Source organism: Pteronotus mesoamericanus, unplaced genomic scaffold (assembly GCF_021234165.1).
Source record: "Pteronotus mesoamericanus isolate MK-2021 breed Mesoamerican mustached bat unplaced genomic scaffold, CSHL_Meso_final contig_220, whole genome shotgun sequence".
Classification (NCBI taxonomy): Eukaryota; Metazoa; Chordata; class Mammalia; order Chiroptera; family Mormoopidae; genus Pteronotus; species Pteronotus mesoamericanus.
Window position 1 is genome coordinate 8618690 of NW_026555091.1, and position 26416 is coordinate 8645105.

The 26416-nt window shown below is 47.8% G+C and overlaps 1 protein-coding gene across 1 annotated transcript; it reads left to right on the top strand.

Annotated features, from left to right (window-relative positions):
• The first annotated feature begins 688 nt into the window (after nucleotides 1-688).
• On the top strand, nucleotides 689-24738 carry ZPBP (zona pellucida binding protein). The gene is made up of 8 exons (XM_054571281.1): nucleotides 689-830; nucleotides 2665-2745; nucleotides 9988-10113; nucleotides 12147-12296; nucleotides 14923-15141; nucleotides 18727-18803; nucleotides 21184-21361; nucleotides 24644-24738. Exons 1-8 carry the CDS (start codon nucleotides 704-706, stop codon nucleotides 24736-24738), a joined length of 1053 nt encoding a protein of 350 aa, XP_054427256.1. The 5' UTR covers nucleotides 689-703.
• Nucleotides 24739-26416: the final 1678 nt, after the last annotated feature.

The window sequence follows — 26416 nt, forward strand, 5'->3', positions numbered from 1 at the left end:
GCCCTTGCAGGCTGATAGGGGGTTTTATATATCTTTCTGAACTTAGGTGATAAAAGGCCATTTTCCAGGCTGTGCGTGGCATGAAAATCAGTTTTATGTAACGCGGCTTCCCCCGTTCTTCCCACTCGGCTTCTTCCGGGGGGTCAACGCCTTACTGGCGAGGCTACCGGGTGGGCGTGGCGTGAACACCCCGTAAACGCAACACATTCATAAGAACTAATGGCCGCTATGCGGAGACTGGGGCAATCCTCCGCAGGCTGCCGGCCTATTGATCCTCTCAATGCTCAGTATCTGTTCCTCAGGGCTGGTCCCCACAGCCGAGACTCAGCCTCCCATCAGCTAATGAAAAGGCCTTCTCTGCACGCACGCAAAGGCAAAAGGCGAAGGCGCGCTCGGTTTTTTCTCAGTTCCAGATCCTTCGACAGGCCACCGGTGCTCCTAGGGTTCCCTGCGCGGCAGCGTGGTGCCGGGGGCCCAGGCGCATCCAGCGGGGCAGGTGACACTGCCGTTCTGGGGGACCACAGCGGGCCGAGGCGCGGCGGCCATGTTGGCCCGGCCCCGCCCCCACCGGCGGAAATAGCGGTTCATTCTTCCGGCCGCCATTCCGGTCCGCCGCCCGCCAACTTCCGGTGCGGGAGTGGGCGCGCGCTGGGTAACGACCGTCTGCGCCTACGGTCGGCAGGTGGCGGGCGGCGGCGTGTGTATGGAGGCCTCGGCCCCCAGCCGGGCGCGGCGGGGCAGGCGGCAGGCCCGGGCCGCGGGCTTCCGGTTCCTCCGGGCCGCGGTCGTCCTCCTGCTCTCCGCCTTCGTAGTGCAGGCGCCCCCGGCAGGTGAGGCCTGGGCGCCGCCGCCGGTCGGCCTGGGCGTGGCTCAGGACGTGGGCGTTTGTGTCACGTGCACCGCGGACCCCCCCAGAAGCGTCCTCCCCGTTGACACCTGGCCGGAGTCCTAGGGAGGAACCCACATGTCCCGGGGGCGCAGGACGGGGACGTTAATAACGTGCGCACAGGAGCGGCCGTCACACGCCCGCAGTCACGTTTCCTCGCTGGGTCGGCTGTTACTAAGCGCCCTGAGCGGTCGGCCGGGCTTCGCCAGCGCCACCTGCGCCCGGGCGGTGCTCAGTGTGGCTCCGAAGGAGCCGGCGGCCGCCGTTTGTGACTGTCGGCGGTCCTGGAGCGCCACCTGTTGGTTTTAGCTGTTCATGCAGGGAACGCTCGGAGTTTAGTTTTGACATCTTGCCGCCCCAGTTTGTTTTCTCCTGTGTGCGCACTCAACCGATATACTTTTCCATCCTGTTTTCAAGTTACGTCTAAGATGCTGATGAGCAAGCACGCAACTGAGAGTTGACTCGAACTGTTGTCACGTAACTGGAAAGGTTTTGGTGGCGTTCTTTTGTGTTCAGATTTTAGACTTTAAAAAAAAAATAATAAAGTGTCTCCAAGAGTCGAATAACAAAAAGCATGACCGTGATTTGTTTAAAATTCTAGAAATTGTTCGAATAAGGGAGAATGTGAAAAGAAGTCCCGCCAAGAATATAAAGGTAGAAGGGCTGTGGAGGTAGGCATGGGGTTAGGAGGAGAAAGGAAGGCAATTGAAGGAAAGTTACAGGGGACACCACTTCTAGGCGTCAGGGCTGTGAGAGTCGTGCTTGTGGCGGAAGCAGGGAATAGCCGGGAACCTGTCATTACCCTGGAGAGGAAGGGTGCTTCCTGAGCTCGACCCAGGGTCTTATACTAGACACGATAGGGTGCGCGCGCCTTCTTCTGATCCAGGAAGAAAATCAGACTTACGGGTATAGAAAGTACAAGACGCAGGCACTATTATAACCTGGACACTATGAAGGATCAAGACTGATGTTAACGCAGTGTGTAGTTTATTCCATTGAGTTCCTGCAACAACTCCATAAATCTGGAATGTAGTCTCATTTCGCAGATGAGAAAAACGAAGGATTTAAACTCAAGCCTTCTGACTTTGCATACTATACTCTTTTTGCTTTATTCCCTCTCTATTAAAGGTAATTTGGGTAATGCTTTATAGAATTTTTAAAATACTCTTCCTTCCATTAGTTCTGTGCACACTATTGTGTCCATCACACTTGGCCATTCAACAATGACTGGAGAATATCAGAATACATGGCATTTAACAATCATTTAATATTCACTATGTGCAAGATAGAGTGCTTGCTACTGATTGTTGATATGTTGACCCAAACACTGATCCTATTAGAAATCGGGCTTTTAAAATAATAAGGAAAATTATATATGTGCACAAAGAACTGTAACAGTGTTGAGTGGGTGTTACAAGAGAGGTGCTGATGCCTTGTGGAAGGTTGGAGGTGATATTGGCAGACAGAGGGTTTGAAGGAGGAGGGGACATCCTGTGATCTGAAGGATGCTGGGTTTAGACTTTTGCAAATGAAGAGTGTTTTAAGTGGATATAGAAAAAGCTGGGGGGAAGAGATGGTCGGGGAAGCAGGGCATAGATAATTACGTTGGTGCCCATCAGGGCAGTATAGTTGGAACAGGGAGGCAGGGGTCAGGGGACACTGCTTAATGGCTCATCCCTTCAACCAAGGTCAAATATGCTCTGATGCTGTACTTTTGGAATATCTTGGAATTTCTCATGAGGCAGATTATTGCTCATTTCTTTTTGTATTTTTGATAGTTGGAGATTTGATTCGATTACCAAGAGGTTTTCATTTGACCAAAGATGTGCTGAAAATAGTGGGATCACCAAATTATCCAGGTATCAATAGATAGATTTTCAGTAATTTTAAGGAAGTAATTAGCATTTATGTAAATTTTATTAGCCTTGTCCAAAAGTCTAATGTTCTTCATTTATCATAGTCTCCTAAGGCACTTTTTCTTCTATGACAATGGATTTAAGTTGTTTCTATATAGTTAGGTTAATCCAAATCTAATTCTGTAACTGCTTAAGTGTGCAAAAATAGTTATTTCTAAAAGTTATGTAGAGTTGTTTATAGTGTTTTCTTATTATGTAATAATTACCATATTATTAAATGTGTACAGTTGAAATATACTAGAACTTTTTTCAAGTGAGATCTACATATCATAAAGATTTTGGATTCATAAGATTTTGCAGTAGTCACATGAAGCATAGCAAGTAAAATTTTTAGAAACATTTTCTTAATCAGGTAAATTCATGCATCTTAAAACCCCTCCTTTAAAGCCTATGATCCGGTCGTTTTTAGTGTATTAACAAGTCGGTGCAGCCACCAACCCCACGTAGTTTTCATGTCATCGCTCCCTAACGAAGTGCCATGTCCATTAAGTGACCACATTACAGCTCCTGGGAACCCCGATCTGCCCCCTGCCCCTGTGAATCTGCTTGTTCTGGACACTGCGTGTAAGTGGGATGGCGCGCCGCGTGGCATTTCGTGTCGGGCTTCTTTGGCTCAGCATGTTTCCAGGGTCATTCATATTATGGAACTTGTCAGTACTTCGTTTCTTTTTATGGCCGACTCATATTCTGTTGCGTGGACGTACCACTTTCGTATATCCACCAATTGATGGATATTTGGGGAGTTTCAACTTAGTGGCTATTTTAAATAATGCTATTGTGGACATTCCTGGTCAAGTGTCTTTGTGGACATATGTTTTCAACCCTCTTAGTCTGTGTGACGTGGATTCTCACTGTGGTTTTGATCTGCATTTCCCTAGTGAATAATGATGTTGAACCTCTTCTCGTGTGTTTATTAACTAGTCATATATCTTCATGTAGAAATGCCTGTAAATGTTCCTTACTCACTTTAAAATTGGGTTAGTATTTTTATTATTGAGTTGAAAGAGGTTTTTTTTTAAAAAAAAATACATTCTGGATATTAGACTCTTATCAAATATTTGACTTGAAAACACTGCCTCCTGTTCTGTGGATTGTGTTTTCATTTTTTAAATTGTGTCCTTTAATGCATGTGTTGTAAACTTTGATAAAGTCCAGTTTCCTTTTGTAATTTGACACTGGTACTTCAGCTGTCATGTCTTCAGAACAGTTGCATAATCAACACTCACAAAGTTTTAAGCCTATGTTTTTTATAAGAGTTTTATGATTTTAGATCTTGTATTAGGTTTTTAACCATTTTGAATTAATTTTGAATATGGTGTGAGGTGAGGGGTCATACTTTTTGTTTGCACGTAGATATCCAGTTGTTCCAAAGCCACTTGTTCGAGAGGATTTTCCTTCTCTCTTTCTCTCTTGAACTGGCTCGGTGCTCTTGTTGAAGAGCCGTTTCTCAGGTGTGTGTTGTTTTCCCGGCCTCTGAATTCTGTCCCATCGACCTGTATGTCTGTCCTTAGGCCGGTGCCATAGTGTCTCCGTTACTGTTGTTTTGTAGTAAGTTTTGAAATCAATAAAGGTAGTTCCTTCAAATTTGTCACTTTAAAGATTGTTATCTCTATTCTGGGTCCCTTGAAATTCCATATTAATTTTAGCATTAACTTGTCAATTCATGCAGAAAGTCTATTGGGATTTTAGTATGGGTTGCCTTAAATATGTAGATCAGCCTTGGGGTATTACCACCTTAACAATATTAAGTCTTCCGATTCATGAACATGCAGTATTTTTTCACTTATTTAGGTCTTTAAGTTCCCTCAGTGATGTTTTATGGTTATCAGTGCACAAGTCTTGCACTTCTTTTGTTAAATTAATTCCTAAATTTTTTTTGATGTTATTGTAAAGGCAGTGGTTTTTTTTTGTTGAGTTTTTGGACTGATCATGCCTATTCGATAGAAATACGACTGAGCTTTGCGAACTAACATGGTGCCCTGCCACCTTGCCGCCTTGCTGAACCGTTTATTAGCTCTAGTGTGTGTGCGCACACGTGTGCAAAGGGAAGAGGGATTCATCTTCAGGATTTTCTATATGTAACATCATGCCATTTGCAAGTAGAGAGAGTTTTATTTCTTTCTTCCCAATCTGGATGCTTTTTTTCTTGCCCGTTGCTCCCGCCGGAAACTCCTCCAGTTCAGCAGTGATGATAGCAGATGCCTTAGCCGCATCCCTGATCTGAGAGGGAGGGAAAGGTTTCCGCCTTTCACCGGTGAGCAGAGTGGCAGCTGTGAGCTTTTGGTAGAAGCCCTTAATCAGGTGGAGAGAGTGCCCTTCCATTCCTAGTTTGTGAACTGCAGGCAGCACGACTGTGAAAGGGTGGTAGGCTTTGTCCAGTGTTTTTCTGCGTATATTGAGATGATCATGGGGTTTTGCCCTTTATTCTAGTGATATGGCATGGTACCACATTGAATGATTTTTGACTTTTGAACTAGCCTTGCATTCCTGCGATGTATAGCCATTGATTGTGATGGATAATCAATACCTTTTCACGCTGCTGGACTTGGTTGCTAGTATTTGAGGGATGTTTATGTCTATGTTCAGGCAGGAAACCTGTCTGTAGTGTTGTTCTTGCGCTGCATTTGTCAGGTGTTGGTCTTAGGGTAACAGCCGCTCTGCAGAACGAGTTGGGATGTGTTCCCTCTTATTCTATTTTTAGGAAGCGTTTGGGAGCTATTGTTGATTGATTCTGCTTTGCTTGTTTGGAAAAATTCACCAGTGAATTCATCTGGGGTGGGCTTTTCTTTGTGGGAATTGTTCTGATCACCAGTACAAACAGTTTATTTGTATTAGGTCTATTCAGAGTTCCTGTTTCATTACGGTCTCAGAGGAGAAGTGAGCTACTGATTTTACTGAGCATTAGATGGGTGTAATGCCTTGCTTCTCTCTTGCTGTTTTCAAAATTCTGCCTGTGTTTTGGGATGTTGACTGCTAATTATGATGTGTCTAGGTGTGGATCTCTTTGAATTTACTGTAGTTTGAGTTCATTAAGTATCTTGGAAGGGTAGAGTCATGTTTTGTTTTTTTTTTTTAATCAACTTTGGGAAGATTTTGTCTTCATTTCTCAAATATTTTTTCTGTCCCCTTCGCTCCAGTTGTCAGTAGGACTTCCGTCGCACATACCCTGGCATACTCGGTGGTGCCCACAGGCCGCTGAGTGCTGTTCATTTATAGTCATTCTTTTTTTCTGCTTGTCAGCGTGGATGATCCCAAAGTGATTTACCATCCAGTTTATTTTTTGTTTCATCTGCTCAGATCTGCCGTTGATTCTCTATAATGAATTTTCCAATTCAGGTATGCTTTTTAATCCAGAATTTCTTCTGATTCTTTTAAATACTTTGTCTCTTTATTGATAGCCTCTCCTTCACTCTTTTCTTCAGCGCTTTAGGAACGACGTTCTTTGATCCTCCTTCGGGGCCTCGGGCCTTCTGCGGGCACATGGCTAGGCCACGCGCCGGTCCCGCCCCTGCTGGGGCTGCCGGATTCCCCGGGGCAGAGCGGGGCTTCCCGGGTCCTCCTGGGTGCGCCCCCGCAGACGCGCCGAGCCCCGCTTGCCCTGGCCCTCGGGCACCAGGCAGCCACAGAGTTGGGGGGCAGCCTCTGGGCGTTTGCGACGAATGACGCGGGAGAAAGCCTCGCGCAGCGGGCGCGCCCCAAAGGGGGTCAAGGAAACCTGCCCTTGGGAATGGCGTCTTTCAGGAAACTGCCAGAAGCGTCAGCGAACAGCGGCTCCCCCGGGTCGGGGTCGGGGAGGCCTTGGAGACCCTGGGACCTCCACCTCCTCCTGGCGGCCAGCCAGCGGGCGGCCCGGTGGCGCGTGGCTTCTCTCGGCTCCCGCGGGGCCGGGGGCGGGGACGAGGCGAGCGAGGCCGCGGTTCCCTGTCAGGCCCGGCGTCCTCGCTCCAGGGCCGCAGTGACGACGCCCGGAACGCCGAAGGCGTGCGCTCTTGCTGGGGGCGGGGGCGGGCCCGGTCCAGTGCCTGCTCCGCTGGCACGCGGTCGTCCCCTCCAGCGGCGCCTCACGGGGCTGCCCCCCGCATTTGTCGGGGTGGCTACGCACCCGCTTTAGCAGGACCCCGACGTGCTGGATCTGGGTCCTCCCCCGCGACCTGGCCGGAACCCCGATGGCTGCTGTCAGGAGTCCGTCTCCGTATAAGCTGGTGTCCACGGTGCTGGCCCTAGGGATTTGGCCACAGGACTTCGGGGAGACGCGTAATTCCACCCATCACACCGAGATACGGTTGTTTTTCTTCGGTACCTTTTTGCTGGGTTGTTGCAGGTCTGATTAATTTCCACAGTTACGAAAATGGTGAGTTCTAGCAGTTTCTGCCACTTTTCTCATTACCTTTATTAAGGAGATACTTTTTGGAGTTCTTTGTTCCATCGTTTTCACTGCTCTCACAGCTTTTATTACAGCTTTTCTTTTAAAACTGTAACTTTAGACCTAAATTATAAAACAATTATGTAAAAGTAATTTCCTTTTCCACTGCTTTTTTATTGGTTATTATTTATTTATAAAAATAGATTAGCATTTCAGTTCATCATCTATTTTTTATGTCACAAAGCATAGCGTTATGTGATATTTCACTGATTCGCCTCCGTAGAAGCCCGGCTGCCTGACTTTTTCTCCTGCCTAGAACCCCTTCAGTTGCTTCTGCCACCCCAGGCTCCAGCGTCTCCTCCGCCAGCCTCCTCCCGCTCACGCACATGTTACGCTCACTTCTCTGTCCCGCTGGTCTTTATTTTCATTCACTCATGTAGCCATAGGTTGAGCAGTCATTTCTCTACATCCTTGTTGCATTTGTAATCCGTTCCATTTTGGGAGTGTGTGTGTGTGTGTGTGTGTGTGAGAGAGAGAGAGAGAGAGAGAGAGAGAGATGAACCCCGTTCTGTGGACTCCTTTATGCACCTGTTGCGAAGGGCCCCAGGTCTCCGTTCATCATCCTGGGGCCGGAGCAGCCTCAGTCCCGCTGAAATTGCCCTCCAGAAGGGCTGCGTCAGCCGAGGCTCCCACCTGCGGGTGCCCCCGCCCACGTCCTCGCCAGCTCGAAAGGTCACCGCGTGTTTCCGATGTGCTAAGCTGAAAGGCATGCTGCCTCCGCACATCGCTTTTCTTGCAGTTTTCAAAGGAGGCCTTTCCATGCTGTTTCCGTTTCAGTTATGAATCCATGAGCGGCGGTCCTTGTTGCAGGTGTCTGCCAGGTGTCGGGGGTCCTGCTCCCTGTCCCGGGCACTGGCTTTGCCTGTGCTGTACAGAAGTGAACAGACACTGTTAGCATTTAAGGTGTTACTTGTGCCAGGCTTCCGAAGATGCGAAGGCACCAGCCGCCGAGGCGAGGAGAGCCAGGCAGCAGCGGCCCGGCCTGCAGCCCCGGGAGGCCGGGGGCCTGGCCAGGCGTGGGCAGGGGTGCAGGGAGGGTGCGGGATGGGGGCAGGGCCAGTGGGCCAGGCTGAGGGGCTGCAGGAGCGCGGCCTCACACCGTCAGCCTGTGTGGAGGGAGCGAGGGGAGGGGGGCAGTTTAAACTAAGGTGGATGGCAAAGCAGTAACAGGAGAGACTGGTGGAAGGGATCGGAGCAGAGTCACAGGTGAAAGGCATCCAAAGGCCGCCTTTGGAACCACGCGTGGACGAACTTGGGGAATGCTTCGTGAGAGAATGGGAAAGTGAAATGTAGCTCATGGGCACACAGAGAGAGTACAATTTAAACATGGCAACTCAATATTCTGAATAACTTCATGCTAATACACTTGAAATAGACAACTATGGTTAAACATAGATTTCTAAAACAGACTTGATTCCATTACTTAGTCATTGATAATCAGTTACATTCTCCTGATTGGTAAGTAAAATTTTGTTTTTCTACTTCCCCTTGCCAAATAAAAGAGCACCAAGTTTAGACTTTTTCCAGGACAAAAAACACCACATATTATTTTAGGGAAAACTTACAGAAGAAATCTTCCCAGTTCATTTTGTGTGGTGGCTGTTACAGCCTTAGATCTATGCCTGCCTTCATTGTCCCGAACGCTGGATGACAATCTTGATGCTGACACTGGGAAAGCACAAAAGGTAGTATATGGCAATTGATACGTATTATATATATAATGTATTATATATATATATGTAAGTATCCTAGGGAAGGTGTTTGCAAACTGAATCCAGCAGATTTTAAGTAAAAGAGCATGATCAGTTAGAATTACTTCAGAAAAGCAATCTGGTGACATTAAACATCTCATTAATATATTCAAGAGAAGAAAATTAAATGATTGCCTCAGTCAATACAGGAAAAAAACATTTCTTAGGATTTAACCTCAATTTTTGGTTAAAAGATGACCAAGAATAAAGGGGAGCTTTGTTAAGCAAAGGAAGGACATCTGTCTAAGAGCTACATTCCGTAAACATCATGCTGACTGGTGAAAACGTACACATTCTTTCATGTTAAGAAGAATTTTGATTCTTAAAAACCGTTTTTATATTACTGGGTCTCAGAAATCTTTGTGTATGTTGAAGCGGTGAAGAGTTGGCAAGCAATTACTGAGAAGCTGTTGGAACCTTTTCTTAAAGCTTGCTTATGAGTAAGTTCAGGACAATTTAATTTTTACTGTGTTCCTTTTGTGTCTTCTAAAGACTGATTTTTGCTTGTTTAATGATCAGGATTATTTAAATTTTAAAGCAAAGTGGTAAAATGCTTAATAATTAAAATCAAAGTACATAGTTGTTGACTTTTTCATTACATTAGAGTTTTTTAATTCAGTGCATCGTGGTACATCATTGTGAATAATGTTCTGTTCTTTTAAACAAAGTTATCTGTTTCTTTCATGTGTGGTGTCTTAGCCAGAAAAGTACAGATATAGAATTTTGTTAATACTTTATAATTAATGTAATATTCTGAGAATAAAATAAATTAGTATATGTGAACTCTTAATAAAAAACAACCAACGCATTATGCTCTGATTGAGACACACACACACACACACACAGGTAAAATATATTTTTTTAAATGTTAGTCACATGGAATGCAATGAAATTGAATTTCTTATTGCCTAGTAGCAATAATCCAAACAAAACTTATGAAAACATGTAATCCAAACTGCAAAAACGAATGCACGTAAAATGTTACCGGCACATTTGAATGTTGTATTTCAGTGAAAGTCTATGTTATGCTCCATCAGAAGAGCCCGCACGTGCTGTGTGTGACCCAGCGGCTGCGGAACTCGGAGCTGATAGACCCGCAGTTCCAGTGGCACGGGCCCAAGGGGAAGATCGTCTCAGGTAGGCCGCTCGGCCCTTCCTGCCACCGCCACGGCCGGCTGGGCATGGCCGGGGCGCACCGAGGACAAGGAGAATGTCTGGGTTCTACACGCCCTTACCGAACCCCTGCCCCCTTTCCTTGTGCTGTTGTTCGGAGTTGTAGTCTAACGGCGTGGAGGGGCGACCGCTTCTCACAGGTCCTCAGCTGGGGTCAGCCAGGCGGGCCAGTGAGGATGCTCTCCGGAGGGTCCACTCACCATCTGCGTTCCACACAAAAGGTGTCGCACTTTTGTAAAGTCCATAGAATCGTTTTGGTCCCCTTGATCAGACTTCTGTTAGTAGTGCCTATACCAAGAAGCAAATGTGATTCGGGCTTTTGTTAAAAAACACAAGTGAATGCTTTGGGCCTTAGGCTTGTAAATGTGGTTTTGTTTGTTTTCTGAGGCCCCAAGCAGGGACAGTTTGGGACTTCATTAGCAGTTACAATTTTATACTTTTTATTTTGTATTTCTATCTGACCAAAGTCCTGACGATGTGGGTATTTGAATGTAACCTAAATATTATTATCACCTTTGAAAATAACGACTGACTTTAATGTTGAATGCGTTCCCACCAGAAGCACGCGCATAAACCCCCTGTGTGCCTTGAGAGCGGCCATGTGTCGCTGCAGAACCGACGCTGAGAGAGTGAGGGAGTGCGGGCGTGGGGCTCGGCCGGGCACAGGTGGGCGCAGGGTCCCTCCGCGTGGCACCTCGCGTGTCCCGCATTTCTGAGGAAGCCAGCGCTCATTCTCACGGAGGCGCTCTTTCCCACACAGCAGTTGCTATTGGTATGACTCATTTGATGAACATTTTCTCCATTCGACTTCTTATTTTGTCATTTTGAAATGCATATCTTATTTTTATTCTGATTTTTCATTTGCTAAATACTGATTTGTTTTTGCAGTGTAGTTAAAAAAAAAAACAGATGAGCTCAGCCTTGTGCTCAGAGTTCAGATGAGTTTTCATCGTAAAGGTCAGTTCAGCAAAGCGTCTGATCATCTTCGCACACGGTCTAAGGATGTTTTTCTTTCCTGTTCTGTTCACCATGTTCTCTTTCTTTCTCTTTTTCTTTTTTAACCCTTATTGGCATACTAAGGTAGGCATACTCTTTCCTCCTTGCCAAGGAAAACCCACAGGTTTTTGTCCTCTTGGAGGAAGAAATGTATTTGTACAAAGGCTTGCTAAAGAAACATGCGAAATATTTGTTTTGTTGTATGTTTTAATATGTAGTTGAGAGATCTCAGCTGCACCTTAGTATGAAGCATCTGACATACGCACATGTATATAAGATGTATGCACGTTATGAAGCACAACAAAACAACATCCACGAGGGTGGATACAAGTCAAGATGCACTTTTACCAGGACCGCAGACCTCCTGATCAGTGGTATAAAAAGTCCCCTGCCCTTCCATCGGGTAAACGTTATCCTGAACTTTTACGGTATTATTCCCTAGGTTTTCTTTATGCATTTACCATGCATATAAAGGCACACACGCACATATGTGCATAAATGTATATGTCTGTGTGTATTTTGCAAGAGTCCTTCCAGTGTTTTTATTTGGAGTTTTATACAGGCCACCAGCACAGGCAGCGTTGTTCGTGCCGTGTCTGGTGCAGCTCCAAGCAGGTCACACACCAGCCATTCCTTTGTGCCACAGCCCTTGGTCGCAGGCCCAGCCCTGCCCCCCACGTGCGTGTGGAACTGCTGTGCACACGCCCATGAGAGCGCCCCGCTCAGCCCATGGAGCGCTTAGAACCGGCTCCTTGTGTGGCCGTTGGCCCTTCGCCACATGGGCAGCCGCGCGGTGGCCGGCCATGGTCAGTGCCGTTCCGGGGTGAAGGCCATCAGCCTCTGCCGTAAGTGAACAGCAGGCGCCACGGCGACCAGGCCTCCGGCCCCTGGAATAAGTCTGTGGGTAAATGTTGATGGCTTTGCTCTGTCGGGAAACAGTTTGTCGTTTTTTTCTGTCGCCATCTTTGAAGAAACTGACCCCAGCACCGTTTCTCCCGCAGAAAACAGCAGCATGCACATCACCTCCACGGGCAGCCTGGTCTTCCAGGACTTCGAGGAGGGCCTGACCGGGGCCTACACGTGCTTCCTCGAGTACAAGCCCACGGTGGAGGAGGTGGTCAAGAACCTGCAGCTGAAGTATCTTATCTACGGTGAGGCGCGCCTGTGGCTGCCCGCTGTCCCCTCCGAGCGCTGGCCTCGGTGGCAGTTCTGTGTTAGGTTTTGTCGGGGCTGCTCTCTTTTAATTGAGGAGAAACCACTGCCTGGTTTCTATGCTTCACAAAGCACATTGTCAGCGGTTCCTGGCGAGGACAGGGCCTCATCCTGGGGCGATGGTCGGTGGTGGGCACTGCAGGCCCTTGAATGGCAGGAGCGCGGGGGCGAGCGTGCTCTCTCCCGGGGCTGGCCTTCCACCGGGCCTGGGCCCTGGGAGGTAGTCCGGGCCGTGTACCTGTGACCTCGCCCCTTCCGTGGCTGCGGGCCCCTCCGCCGCGGGCTCCCCTGCGGGTCGTCGCGCGCCCGCTGCGGAGCGCCCGCTCCTCCAGGCGCTCGGCCCTGCTCAGAGGCTGCGCGGACATGTTTGTTTCTGCGGCGCCGAGGCCCGCGTGCCGTGGGCAGGCCGCATGCGCGGTGCCGGCGGCCTGTCCCGGGAACTGCCGAGCCCTTCCCGGGAGGGCAGGCCGGTTTGCGCGCCCCCAGCAATGGGGGGCGCGGGCACGTCTGGGTCCTCACTGGCACCTGCGGCAGCAGAGTCTGTAACGTCAGCTGTTTTGAAAGTGTGAAGAGACACGTCGTCGTGGTTTTCGTTTGCATTCGCCCAGTGTCTAGTGATCTCGGGCATGTTCTTATGAACGTGTTTACTATCTGTACATCCTCATTGCTGAAATGTCTTTTGATATCTCTGTCCCATTTTCTAACGGATTGTTTGATATATTGCTGTTGAGTTTTTCAGAATTTCTTCATAACTATATTTATAGATACTATTCTTTTATTGATTGTTATTTTCAACTATTTCTTTTGGTCTGTAATTTGTGCAGTATCTTAATGGGATCTCCCCGACCTCCGCAAAGGGAGCATATCCAGAATACTTTCTTTAACCTTAACTTTTTTTTACCTTTGACTCCCTTTATCCCAACCTCAGCCCCTGACTCCGGCAGCCAGCAATCCACAGTCTGTTCTCTGCCTGTAGGAGTTTGTTTTTCTTTTTTCTTTTGTAGATTTTACATGCGGTGTCACATGGTATTTGTTTTTCTCTGACTTACTTCGCTTTGCATAATGCCTACAAGGTCTATCCATGCTGTTGCAAATGGGAACATTTTGTTTTTATGTATATATGAATATACAGCACCACTTCCTTAGCCATTCGTACTTCAGCAGACGCTCAGTGTGTCTCCAAAGCCTGGCCATTGTGCACGGCGCTACAGTGAACGTGGCGGTGCACATGTGTGTACTGGTTAGAAATTCAGAAGAATTATTCATGGCTTCCTACGTTAATTTTCTTTGGAATTTACCCAAAGTTAGGGTGAGAGGGAGTGTGGTTTTCATTTATGCTTTTGTTTTCTTCAAGTAGATACCCAGAGTGGAACTGCTGGAGCCTATGACAGCTCTAGTTTTAGTTTTTTAAAGAACCTCTGCCCTGTTTCCCATAGTGGCTGCACCAATGCACAGCCCTGCCAGCCGTGCACATGGGTCCCCCTTCCCATGTGCCAACACCTGTTTCTTGCTTTTTTCATACTAGTTGCTCTGATTAGGGTGGCCTTCTGGTAATTGTGAGGTGACGTCTCATTGTTTTGATTTGCATTTCCCTGAGGTTGAGGGACGGTGAGCATCTTGCCATGTACCTGTGGGCCAGCTGTATGTCTTCTTTAGAAAAATGTTTCTTCATGTTTTCTGCCCACTTTTTAAATTGGATTGTTTGTTTGTTTGTTTGTTTCACTGTTGAGTTGTATGAGTTCTTTATATATTTTGGAAATTAACCCCTTAGAAGGTATATGACTTGCAAATATTTTCTCCCATTTGGTAGGTTGCCTTTTCATTTTGTTGATGGTCTCCTTTGCTGTGCAAAAGCTTTTTAGTTTGCTGTTGTCTCACTTGCTTATTTTTGCTTTTGTTGCTTTTGTTCTTGGCGTCAGATTTAAAAGTCCCTGCTGAGACCTATGTCAGGGAGCTCACTGCCTGTGCTCTGCAAAGAGCTACGGCTGAAGGTCCTAACGCGCAAGGCTGTCACCCATACGGGGTTGATTTTTGGGTGCGGTGCGAGGTAGCGGTCCTGTCCATCCTCCTGCTTGTGGCTGTCCAGGAGAGACTGCTTTTTCCCCACTGTGTGCCCTTTGCTCCCTTGTCATGAATAAATTGGCCATGTGTATAATGGGGGGACACAGGAGAGAAGAAAAGATAGGGATTAAAGCAATACTTGAAAAACTAATGTCCAGAAATGTCCCAATGTGATAAAGTACATGAATCTACATATTCAGGAAGATCAATGGAATTCAAGTAGGACAAAAACAAAGAATTTGGTACTGAAACATTATAATCAAACAGTCAAACATCTAACACCAGGAGATAATCTTGAAAGCAACAACAAAAAGAAGTAACCTGTTACATACTAAGAGTCTGTAAGAAGATTAAAGGCAGATTTCTTATCAAAAACCATGGAGGCCAGAAGGCAGTGAGATGGTGTAAATAATGTATTTACCCCGACACTAACTTCCCTGACGAGTTGCCATCTAGTGGAACCACTCAAGTAACCGTTTTCGTCTCTGTTTGCTCTTTCCCCAGCGTATCGTGATCCTCGCTTTTATTACCAGTTCACAGCTCGGTACCACGCAGCTCCTTGCAATAGCGTCTATAATGTGTCTTTTGAGAATAAACTTCTACAGATTTTAAGCAAACTGGTTCATGACCTTTCGTGTGAAGTTTCATTACTGAAGTCTGAATGCCATCATGTTAAAATGCAAAAAGCTGGTTTTCAAAATGAATTGTTTTTTAAATTTGCAGGTGAGTATACGCAATTTTTTAAAGAAAATAAGTTGAGAATACAAAGCTAATTTTCAAGACACGTGAATTACCAGCAGTGGTTTCAAAATGTAAATGTTATGAAACTGGCATTTTCACGTTCTCTACTTTGACTTAGTTCTAACAGCTCTCAAAATAAAATCCTACTCATTTATGTACTTAGTGAGAAGTTTGTACTCAAAGAGCTTAAGTTTTTCTCTGATAATTTACTTTAGAATGGAATTTAGTATAAGGAACGTCTGTTATTTAGCTATAAAAATTTAATTTGTAAAAGTGTCTAATTACAGTAAGACTGGTTAATGTTATAAACCAGAGCGAGCATTCTAACAGCTTGGGGTGGTTTCCCTAGTAATGCAGAGTGGAGACCCAGTATTTTCTGGAAAAAAATGGGATTTCACAGCAGGAAGGGGGCGTCCCCGGTTCTGTCTGTCCTTCCCGCCGCTGCGGCCCTCGGCCTCGTGGGCGCCCTCGTCCCTTCTCCCCCTGCCCTGCCAGGTGGTCCTGGCGCAGCTGCCCTTGAGCCCCTGGACTCTTCCCCGGGCCCGAGTGTGTGGCAGGAAGCCTCCAGCCGGTTCCTCACCCAGGGTGTTGTGATTGCCGGTACAGAATTTCTCTTCGGTCCTTTTGTACGAGTGCTTTCTCTTTATTGATATTATCTGCGTATCAAGGCACCATTTTTCTGTGTTTTTGTCCATTATTTTCTTTAGCTTTTTAAAAAAAAAATCTTTTTCTTTTATTGATTCCAGAGAGAGGGAGAGGGAGAGAAAAAGAGGTAGAGAAATGTCAATGTGAGCGAGAAACATCCGTTGGGTGCCTCTTGCATGTGCCCCACCTGGGGCTGAACACGTGACCCAGGCCTGTGGCCTGGCAGGGCATCGAACCCGTGAGGCCTTTGGTTTGTGGGACGACCCTCCCACCCACTGAGCCCCACCAGTCAGGCCAGGCATTGAACGTGTTCAAGATAACTGATTTCGGGCCATGTCTAGTCAGTCCAGTGGCTGTGCTTCCTCAGTGACAATTTCTGTTACTTTTTAATGAATGGTCCATACTTTCCTTCCTTTGCATGCCTTGTAAATTCTTTTGAAAAGTGTGCATTTTGAATATTCTAATATAATCCTCTTGGGATCAGATCAGACTCATCGACCTCCATTGTGTTTGTTGTTGCTTGCGTGGGTCTAGTTTTCCATTCAGTGACTTTTTAAACTACTTTTGTGAAAATTGTGTTCTTCGTTGTATGTGATCTCTGACGTGTCACTTGATGGTAGGTTGTGCGTCGATACAGATTTCTTTAAACGTTGTGTTTAAGTCAACCTTTGTTAATTTAGCTTTCACTTGGTGGTTTTCAGCAGTTAACTGTTTTCCAACAAACAGATTCGGACAGCTTTGGCCGTTTCTCGGCATTTCTGAGGTAGGACGCCGCCCGCAGTTTGCTCCCCCACCGTGTCTGTTGCTGTCCCCCGGGTGCCCTCGCTGTTTGATCTGGTCGGGAGCTCATCCTGACTGACGGGCAGGCAGTTTGCTGCGGGACGAGGTTAGCCATCCGGCCCCAGGAGAGAGGGCGACACACAGCAGGAGGCGGGAGCGCGGGCGCGCGCCCCCCCAGGCCCGGGAGCCCCTGCCCCGAGGGCGCCGGTCGGTCGCGGCCGCGCGGCGCCGGGGCGCTGCCTGCTGGCTCTCGCTGCCGCGGCTCCTGACGTTTCCCCTCACAGTGCGCTGGTCAGTCACCTGAGGGATCACCGTCTGCGCTTATTCTGTGGTTGGTTCCGGTAGTTTTGCTTTCATTAAGTGAACAGATTCTAATTAACTCTGTAATGTAAACGTTTATAAAGAGTCAAAGTAAAAAAAGATTGTACACTGTCCTGATGAGCCGACCTCCTAATCACGTCCGGACACACGGGCAAAGCCTGGTCGACCGTCTTCCGATTTACTGCGCAGGCAGTGCTTTCGGGAGCTTTACCTCAAGTGAGGAATGTTTGACAGGCTTGGCTGCATTTTGCCAGTGCCTTTTGTAACTCCATTGTATATTTGTGACACCTAAATTTAGAGGTGTCACTTTTCTTTGGTCTAGATTTAGGAAGGTCTCATTTTAAAAAAAAATTAAGGTAAAAATAGGCCATAAGAAACCTTTTCCTCGAAACTTACCGCCTTCCCCGGAAGGCCGCTTCAGAGCGCGCGCCGCCCGGGCTGATCTGTGAAACCGCGGCGCCGCCGCCCGGCCCGCGCGGCGGGACTTCCGTGTCTGACGGCGCAGTCGGGGCGCCCGTCCTCACCGGCTCTGCGGCTGCGAAGTCTGACTCGCTACACGAGCCTTCCAGGTTTTTAAAACTCCTCTTCCAACCCAAAAGTGCACCGTAATAAGTCACAGTAAAGGTTAGGACGGCAAAGCGGAGGTCGTTTATTTGCACAGCGTGTGAACTTGACAGGGGCGGGCCCGGCCCGGGCGGGGTCAGGGGCCGGCGCGGCGCGCGGTTGGCCCCGGGCCCCGGCGCGCGCAGAGCCCGTCCTCGGGGAGGCCGCACCTGGCGATAGGCGCGGCTCGGGGCGGGGGCGCTGCAAACAAATTAGGGCCAGGACCTCGCGCTTGGACGTCCCCCCGGTGCCACTGGCAAGCCGCGTCCCGGGGCAGCGGCGTGGCTGCGCGGAGGGGGCGTAGTCAGGGCAACGCTTCGGTCCCCTGTCCTGCTGCTCTGCCTCGTCACGCCTCCGGCACCGCGCGGCCCCACGCTGGTGACCTCGTCGGCTCCCCCGCCGCCCGCGCTCGGTGGCCACGCCGCGCCCCTGACGTCCTGCTGGCGTCCCGCGCGTTTGGGCGCGGACCGGCCCCTCCCCCGCCGCACGCCCCCGCGTTTGGCTCGGACGCGCTGATTCCCGCCCAGTGTACGCTCGCTGGCCCCTGACGGCCTCCTGGTCCCAGCTCTTCTTCCCGGGCCCTCGCGTTTTCTTCTCCAACCCTGGGACTTCCCGCCTTTTACACAAGTTTGTGTCCTGATCGCTGCGTCTTGTTATTTTCTCTGCATTAGAATATAGTGTCCAGAAGGGCGTGGAGTGTGTCGACTTTGATCGCCTCTGCGTCCTCGGCCCCTGGAACAACCCCCGGTACATAGTAGCCCCCGAGGATTGCTCGTCGCGGGCGTGGGTCCTCACGCGCCCGCGCGGCGGGCAGGTGCATGATCTCTGCTGCGCTCCGCCTCGGTCTCCGTCCCGCGTGGTCACTGTGGGCTGTCGCTGCCGGGTCGCTAGGAATTAGTCACTAAAATGGCACACACCCCGTGGTTAAAGTGACCCTGTTGTTAACATTTTATGAACAAAGTAGCCAGACATTTACCATCAAACAAGTTGAATAATTTTTAAGTCCACTCTCATTGTGAGGTTTTCCTGAGGTATGTCAAGGAAATATTTGGCTTAGAGTTTTAGCTGAAAAAGGGGGCTTTAACGTTAGGAAAATTGCTTAATTTTGTAGTGGAGGAGAAATAGTCGACACATGAGCTGTTTTCTGTTTCAGAAGCTAATTTCAATACTGTGAAACAGCACTTTAGATACATTATAAAATGTAACGTATTTTCTCAGTTTCGTGCTTAGATACTGAAAAAGAAGCCAAGCCGTGTGAGGACCAGAGCTGTGAATATTCCAAAAGGCTGTCCAAGGTAGGGCGCGCGGCCGGGCGGCGGGGCGGGCAGGGCGCCGGCGTCGCAGGTGCCCTCGGCTCCTTGGCCCTTCACCAAACAGATCAGGCCCCACACGTCAAGGGAATTCAGTGGTAACAAAACCCCATGAAATAGTAACGGATAGGAATTCAACAAGCTACTATTTTTATGAAATACTTTGAAATTCAGCATTTTAACTGAAGTTAGGTGATTTCCCAGTTATTTGGCTTTATTTGGTATTTCAAATTAATTTACACTGTTATTATTTAAGCAGTAAATTTGATCTGTAATGTTTATTGACTATTTTTATATTACTCTATACCCAGCATCCTGTATCTATGCTTAGGATGAAAATTTATGCTATAACTTTCAGCAGCAATTTAATTCTTTCTTCTACGTCGTACTTAGCATATTGTTCATGTTCTGTAAATTTATGATGATATTTTCCTATCTCTAATTATCCTAAATGACCATAAACACTTTATAAAATTACTTTTAAATGTTTATAATGTTAAATTATTTATACTATGATAATTGTAAAACTTTTCCTCTTTAAGGCATAGGTATTGCATATTCAGGTCAGTATCCATTGCTTTTGTCCTGAAATTAACAAGCTGGTGATTTCTCTTTTTCTTTTTAGTAAATAATTTATTTATTTTTAAGTATATTTTTATTGGATTTATTGGGGTGACATTGGTTAATAAAATTACATAGGTTTCAGGAGGACGATTCTATAACACACCATCTCTATGTTGGACTGTGTGTCCCCCCTCAAGTCAAGCCTCCTTCCATCACCATTTACCCCCCCAAACCCTCTAATGTTCATTCAGCCATATTAATTCTTTGCATCTTAACCAGATGGTTAATTTACGGAGAGTTTCTATAACTATGGTTGGTTCTTATATTATCCAAATTGGTGCAAAAGTTTCATTTTATATATCTGCAATCCTTACTCAACTCAGATAATTCCTCAATTCCACCCTTTGTTTGGCTCAGATAATTAATCCCATGCCAATCATTGGTATGTTCATAAGAATTCAATTCATGGTCCAAACAATGCCTTCCCTCCTCCATTTTTATCACATAAAGCATCTGTTCTTATTCTTTTCAGAGGGAAAAAAGGGGGGTTGAATGTGGAGGGGGGTGGGCAGGGCAGGGGAGAGTAACGGGGGAATAAGGGGGGCAGCTGTAATTGAACAACAATAAAAAAATTTAAAAAGAGAGGAGAAGGAATCTGATTTATATGATCACTTTTATTCCTATCAGGTTTTCCCAGGTCTAGTTTCATTGATTTTTTTTTTGGATGGAGTGTTAGGGAGCTAAGAGATTATGACTGTGTTTCTTGAAACTTAATTGTAGTTTGGCATTTAAATATAATTAATTAGACACAAGGTGTGTATCTAATTAGTTCTTAAGCACTTTCTTAAGGAAAATTTGTTTGACGAAATAAATAACAATGAATTCACCCAGGTTTATCAAAAGCACAAGAAAACCATTTAAACTGTAAAAAGATAATAACCAAGTAATAGAATTAGAATTACATAGATGTGCTGAATGCAATGTATTGAAAAACATTTTATAGTTACTTACAGTTTTTGTGGAGGGGTACGATTGGAAGGCATTTGGAGAAGTGTGTAAGTGGACGCCCACCTTGGCGGGCGCCCACGTGTCCCCGCCCGGCCTGGCCTGGGGGCGCCACTGGGGCCAGGCAGAGCTCGCGGGCTTGCGGGCGGTTTGCACATGTGACCGCACCTCGGTCCCCAGCCGGTAGAGCCTGCCGGCCCCTGAGAAGGACGAGCCCCGAGTGAACGGTCTGAGTCTGCCCCGATGCCCATCGCCAACAAAGAGCCACTGACCACGGGCCACAGTGACGCCTTAACTATTCTGTGCATTGAATTTTTTTGAAACACAGAACGGGAGGTTTCAGCGTGTACTGTATTTTCTTCCGTTTTTAAACCTGATATTTGTTTGCAGAAAGAGCGAATGATAGGCTTCTTAGAGATTCCTAAAGTACGTTTCTTCAAGCACTTTTAATTGTTAGAGTACATTTCTTAGAGGGCATTTAATTTTATAAAGCTGTACTGATTTTGCTTGTCATCCCATCCACGTTTCATTCGAAAGGCCAGGGGACCAGGAAATTCTGGCGCGCGCCCAGACACCCCCTCCGTGTTGGGTTTGGGAAAGCATTGGGAAATAGCTGAGGTTTGAAGTTGCCATCTTTTCATTTTTACATGTGTTATTTATGTTCTATGAATGCAAGAGAAAATAAGGACCTCAAGAATTAGGCTTCCCCGGCTTCTAAATATCTAAGCAATCTGTTAATTTTGCAATTATGTTTATTTGTGAAAACAATTTTTTTCACATTGTATTTCTATTTTAGGCTAAAAATCTCATAGAGAGATTTTTCAATCAACAAGTAACAGTTCTAGGCAGGCGTGCCGAGCCGCTGCCGGAGATATACTACATTGAAGACACCCTCCAAATGGTCTGGATCAACCGCTGCTACCCGGGCTATGGGATCAACACCGTGAAGCACCCCAAGTGCCCCGAGTGCTGTGGTACGTGGCCCACTGTGGCCTGGGCCCCTTCCTGACATCGTGCCAAAGCGAACCCCTGCCGCTTGTTTTCAGCTGTATTTAAATATTTCCTTAGTGTATTCACAAGAGTGTTTGCAAAGACTGGGTGACTGAACATATGAGGGCGGGAAAGCTGTTTGGGGTCAGCCTCGGTGCTCACGTTACGGTAAAGCGGGGTCAGGAGCCACGGGCATCTGCCTGGGCGGAATGGCAGTAGCGGCGGGTGGGAGCTTTGCCCGGCAAGAGTCAGATCCTGTTTCTCCTAGAGCCAGCCGCTGGCGAGTTCACGGGCGTCCCTTCTAGAGCAGGTGGTGCTTGCCGCTTTGGGGCGAGCGTGGCGACCGGTTCCTCAGCAGCGGCTTTTCTGACCTGAGGTCCTTGCGCTGAAGGCTGGGGCTGGCCTGGCCGCACCGCCCTGCCCCCTGAGCGAGGAGCCGCGCAGGCAGGCTGGGCAGCAAGGGCTCGGGGCCGCGGGCGAGCTCCCCAGCGTGGGGCGAGCCCGTGTGTCTGGGCCTTGAGGCTTTCTAACGTATTAGTGATACCGCTGAGTTAGTGCTGCCTTCCTGCAGTCTTCTCTGTTCTCTCCTCTTCTCTACTGATGTAAGTGAGATTATAAGCCGTTTTGCAGAACATTCTCAAAGGCCCTGCAGGCTTCCTGCGCATGTCCTGCAAATCCGTACCGTTAGTCAAGGGGGATAGATCTGGGCGGCAGACCTTCCCTGCGGAGCGGTGTCCCCAACCCCAGCGTCTCTGGGGGCCGTGGGTCGGCGCAATGAGGCTCGCAGCCCCTCAGCCACGGAAGCGTGTCTGGGCGCACCACCGGTCGCTCCAGGGCATGTCTGTGGGCGGTGAAGTTCCCAGTTCTGGCATGTTTTCCCATCTGGATAGGCCGGGAGATTCTCACGCTATAGGTGCTGGGTCTTTTTTCGCTGAACGGTGCCCTTCTCAATTTACTGCTTTGCTTCTGCACTTTCCCCTGCCAGGGGGAGCCAGAGTGCACCTTCGATTTTGTTGTCATTGTACTGTGTTCTTTTTTGTCTTTTTACTAAATATTCAATTTCTTTAATCCACATGGCTATTCACATTATTTTTCCCTTGGGAACATTTTGATAAATGGGCGCTTCTAGGTATGAATTGCTGCCTCCTGCTGCTTCAGTGAAGCCTCAGATTTTGTCATGTTGTATTTTCATTTTCATTCACTTCAAAACGTTCATTTCTCTCTTGACTTATTTAAGCAATTGGTTGTTAAACTGCGATGTTTAATTTCCAAAAAGAAATTTCCTGAGATCTTTCTTTTACTGAAACCTAATTTATTTCAGTACGGACAAAATTTCTTTCTGATATATGTGCTGTGAAAATATTTCCTCAGTTGAGGTTGGCATTTTTGTTTTTAAAGGGAAAAGTTAAGAAGTTCAATTTATTACTTTTTATTCTGTAGTTTATGTGTTTGTATATTTTTTCTGTTCTGCATGTTTATTTGTTGTTTACATTCAGTTGTTGATAGATATGTATTTCTTGCCATTTTATGGTTTATATTTTTTATCTTTTTTTCTTCTGAAAGAAGACCCTTTAACCCTTCATATAATACTAGTTTGGTGGTAATGAACTCCTTTAGCTTTTTCTTGTCTGGGGATCCCTTTATATGTCCTTCAATTCTAAATGATAGCTTTGCTGGGTAGAGTAATCTTGGTCTTTGCTTTTCATTACTTTTGAATATTTCTTGCTAACCTCTTCTGGCCGGCAAAGTTTCTGCAGAGAATTCAGCCAACAGTCTTCTAGGAGCTCCCTTGTAGGTAGGTAACTAACTGCTTTTCTCTTGCTGCTTTTAAGATTCTCTCTTTGTCTGTAACCTTTTGCATTTTAATTATGAAGTGTCTTCATAATTATGTGTCTAATTATGAGGTGTGGGCCTCTTTGGGTTCATTCTGTTTGGAACTCTTTGCTTCCCGGACTGGTGTCTCTTTTCTTCACCAGGTTAGGGAGGTTTTGGGTCATTATTTTTCAACTAGGTCTTGAATTTCTTGCTCTCTCTCTTCTCCTAACGCCTCCCCCATGATGCGAATGCTGGTACTTTGGAAGTTGTCCCAGCAGTTCCTTATACTATCTTCATATATTTTGGATTTCTTTTTCCTTCTTTTGCCATTCTGATTGGGTGGTTTGTGCTTCCTTATATTCCAAATCACGGATGTGGTTCTCAGCTTCATCTGCTCTACTGTTGATTTCCTGTGAATTATTCTTCATTTTGGGTACTGTACCCTTCCCCTCTGACTGGTTCTTTTTTATGGTTTCTGTGTTCTTTATCATGCTGTTGAAGTTCTCAGTCAGTTCCTAGAGCATCTTTATAACCGTTGTTTTGAACTCTATATCTGGTAGTCTGCATGTCTCCATTTAGTTCTTTTTCTGGCTACTTCTCCTGTTCTTTCACTTGGGACCTATCTCTTTGTCTTGGCATCTGTCCGTTTTCCGGTGCGCGCTGCTGTGTGCGCGGTGGGGCTGCCGTGTTCCCGGCCTTGGCGCAGTGGCCTTGTGCAGTAGGCGCCCTGTGGGGCCAGCGGCGCAGCCTCTCCAGTCACCTGAGCTGGGCGCTCCCCGCAGTAACAGCACCCAGGTATCAATTATTCCGTGTAGGGGGATCAAATCAGGTAAGTTAGGCTAAGTAATGTTTTCAAAATCACATGTCTAGCAAGTGATAGAAATAAGACTCAAAATGGGGGCATCGTTAGAAAAAAGCTACATGCCCTCCCCTTATCCGTCCCGTCTCTCTGCATCTGAACTACGGTTACTGTGGGCGATGTTCCCGTCACGCATGTCGCTCCTAAGTCGTGGCCTCTGTGGCTTCCACTGTAACGTATCCATGACCCATTCAGCCTGTTCACCTCAGCATCGCGCGGTCAGCACCACTGTTTTAGGTCACAGCCTTAGTCTAGCCAGGGCCGGAGTGAAGGGTAAAGTTCTCCCCTCGTGCGGGGTCTTTAGAGCGTTCACGTTCCCAGAAGCCAGTAGCGGGGTGGCGGGGGCGGGGCGGGGCGGCGGGCACAGAGCTGCAGCCTTGCCCCGGTGCGGCCAGTCGGGGGCCGGCCGCGCGGCCCTGAGGGTGCAGTTGCGCTGCCGGGCTGTGAGCGTGGAAGCGGTCAGCGTGCTAAGCTCTGTGCTGCGGGTGTCACACCACAGCCAACAGCAGGACAGTAGCCTTAGAGTAAGCGGAGCCCCCAGCCGTGGCGGCGGCATCAGGGCCATTGCTGACCGCCCCCCCTCTGCCCCCAGTGATCTGCAGCCCCGGCTCCTACAACCCCAGCGACGGCACCCACTGCTTGCAGTGCAACAGCAGCCTGACGTTCGGGGCGAAGGCCTGCCTGTAGCCGCGCCGGGAGCCCGTGGCGCGCCTGGCGCGAGGGAGTGTTTCTGAAAAAGACATACATCGTAAATCATTATTATGCCAAAATTAAATGTATCCGATTTTACAAAAAGAACGGTGTCGTCGTTTTAGTCGGAACACTCCAGGTCCAAGTGCTCCATGAAGGGAACACGCAGCGTCCGCTCATGCCGCCCCCGTCTGTGACTCCGAAACACTTCCTCGGGCACTGCTTTCCAAATGTAGTTACTTTACACTCTCCTGGGAATTCTCTCTCCAGATTTCCTTCCTTACACATAGACACATGTAAACGGAAAACATGCGCATCCTCGTTGGATTCTGCCGGTGCTTCTGCGAAGCCCTCCACTCTCCGTTTTCCGAGGTTCTTTGTTTCCTTCCCCTGCGGTCTCCCCTCTTGCCCCTTCTTCAGCCGTGCACTCCTGTCCCAGTTCCAGCTGGGCCGCCTGCAGGGCCGCCCCCGGGAGCTCCTCGGTGTCCCGCCTCGGCCAGCCCGGTCGGCTTTGGCCACCTCCCCATCCTCGGCCAATCCTCTCAAGTCCTGGGCAAGCCTCTTGAGTGCCTTCTGCCAGATGCCACTGCCATGCCGCTTGACGGCAAGATTCCAAGCCCCAGCAAGGGCTGGAGTGTCGTTCTGGGCGCCGCGGTCCTTCCAGGGGGGCGTCAGCGTCCTGCCCCGTGACGGCGGCAGCCTGGGCAAAGGCCCGCCCGGGTGACGGTCTTAAAAGCTGCTGCCACTTCTTCCCCTGTTGGTGGCGCCAGAGGTGCTGTTTTAGCTTTCAAGGGGAGATTTCTGTTTCTTACTCATAAAGAAGCCTTTCCCCATGGCGCGGCGGGGGACACTAGCGAGAGCCCACAAAGAGTCTGAACGTCAGCTCTTACTGTAACTCCACGTCTCTCGTTCCGTGGGGTTACAAGCGTCACGATCACTTTTAGGAAAGGGCGCAGACGTACGGTCGCCAGCCTGCACCGCGGGGCATGGCTACGTTCAGTGTGAGCGGTGACCGTCCTCTGTTTACATACCAGGAGTGGAAGTCACGCTGTATGTTTGAACAAACCCCAAGGGCGGTATCCTAAAAACTCAAAATACTTCAAGCATTTTGAGTACTATTTAATGACATACACTTCACTGCTCTTGTTCAATCAACTTTAAAAGGGGAACATATCTCAACAGTGTTCTCAAATATAACTTTCTCAAGGATGTGGGGGTGCAAAACCTGGCTCACGAAGTGGTTTGTGTCATAAATCAGTTCAACACGCATGCCACGCAACACCACAGACAAATGGGCCTAATCATGTAAATTCAGTCGTGAAATTAATGTATTGCAAAAACATTTTTCCTGGCAGATATTATATAAATGGGATAAATACTCATTTTACATAAAATACTCATATAATTATGTTTTAAACTTAAACATAGGCGAAGCATAGACTAGGGAAAAAATGAGCCCTAAATTGAGACATTCACTTTGACTTAACCTTCAAATGGTTTAGTTTCTACGTCCTCCTGTATGTATCGTATTTAAGTAATAAGCACTTCCATAGGGACCGTGTGCTCTATGCGTGTTATTTTCTAGTCTTTGTTTTGTACATATTAACCTAGTTTGCACCCCACTGTAGCGACAAGCAGTCTGAGAGGGGGGGATGGCCAGCGTTGGGTGACGTCG

Excerpts from the sequence above, each read along its gene's own strand:
- ZPBP (XM_054571281.1), top strand. The coding sequence starts at position 704 with ATGGAGGCCTCGGCCCCCAGCCGGGCGCGGCGGGGCAGGCGGCAGGCC. Across the intron at positions 18,804-21,183 it reads ATTCCAAAAGGCTGTCCAAG|GCTAAAAATCTCATAGAGAG; the intron begins GTAGGGCGCGCG and ends TTTCTATTTTAG. Across the intron at positions 21,362-24,643 it reads CAAGTGCCCCGAGTGCTGTG|TGATCTGCAGCCCCGGCTCC; the intron begins GTACGTGGCCCA and ends CTCTGCCCCCAG.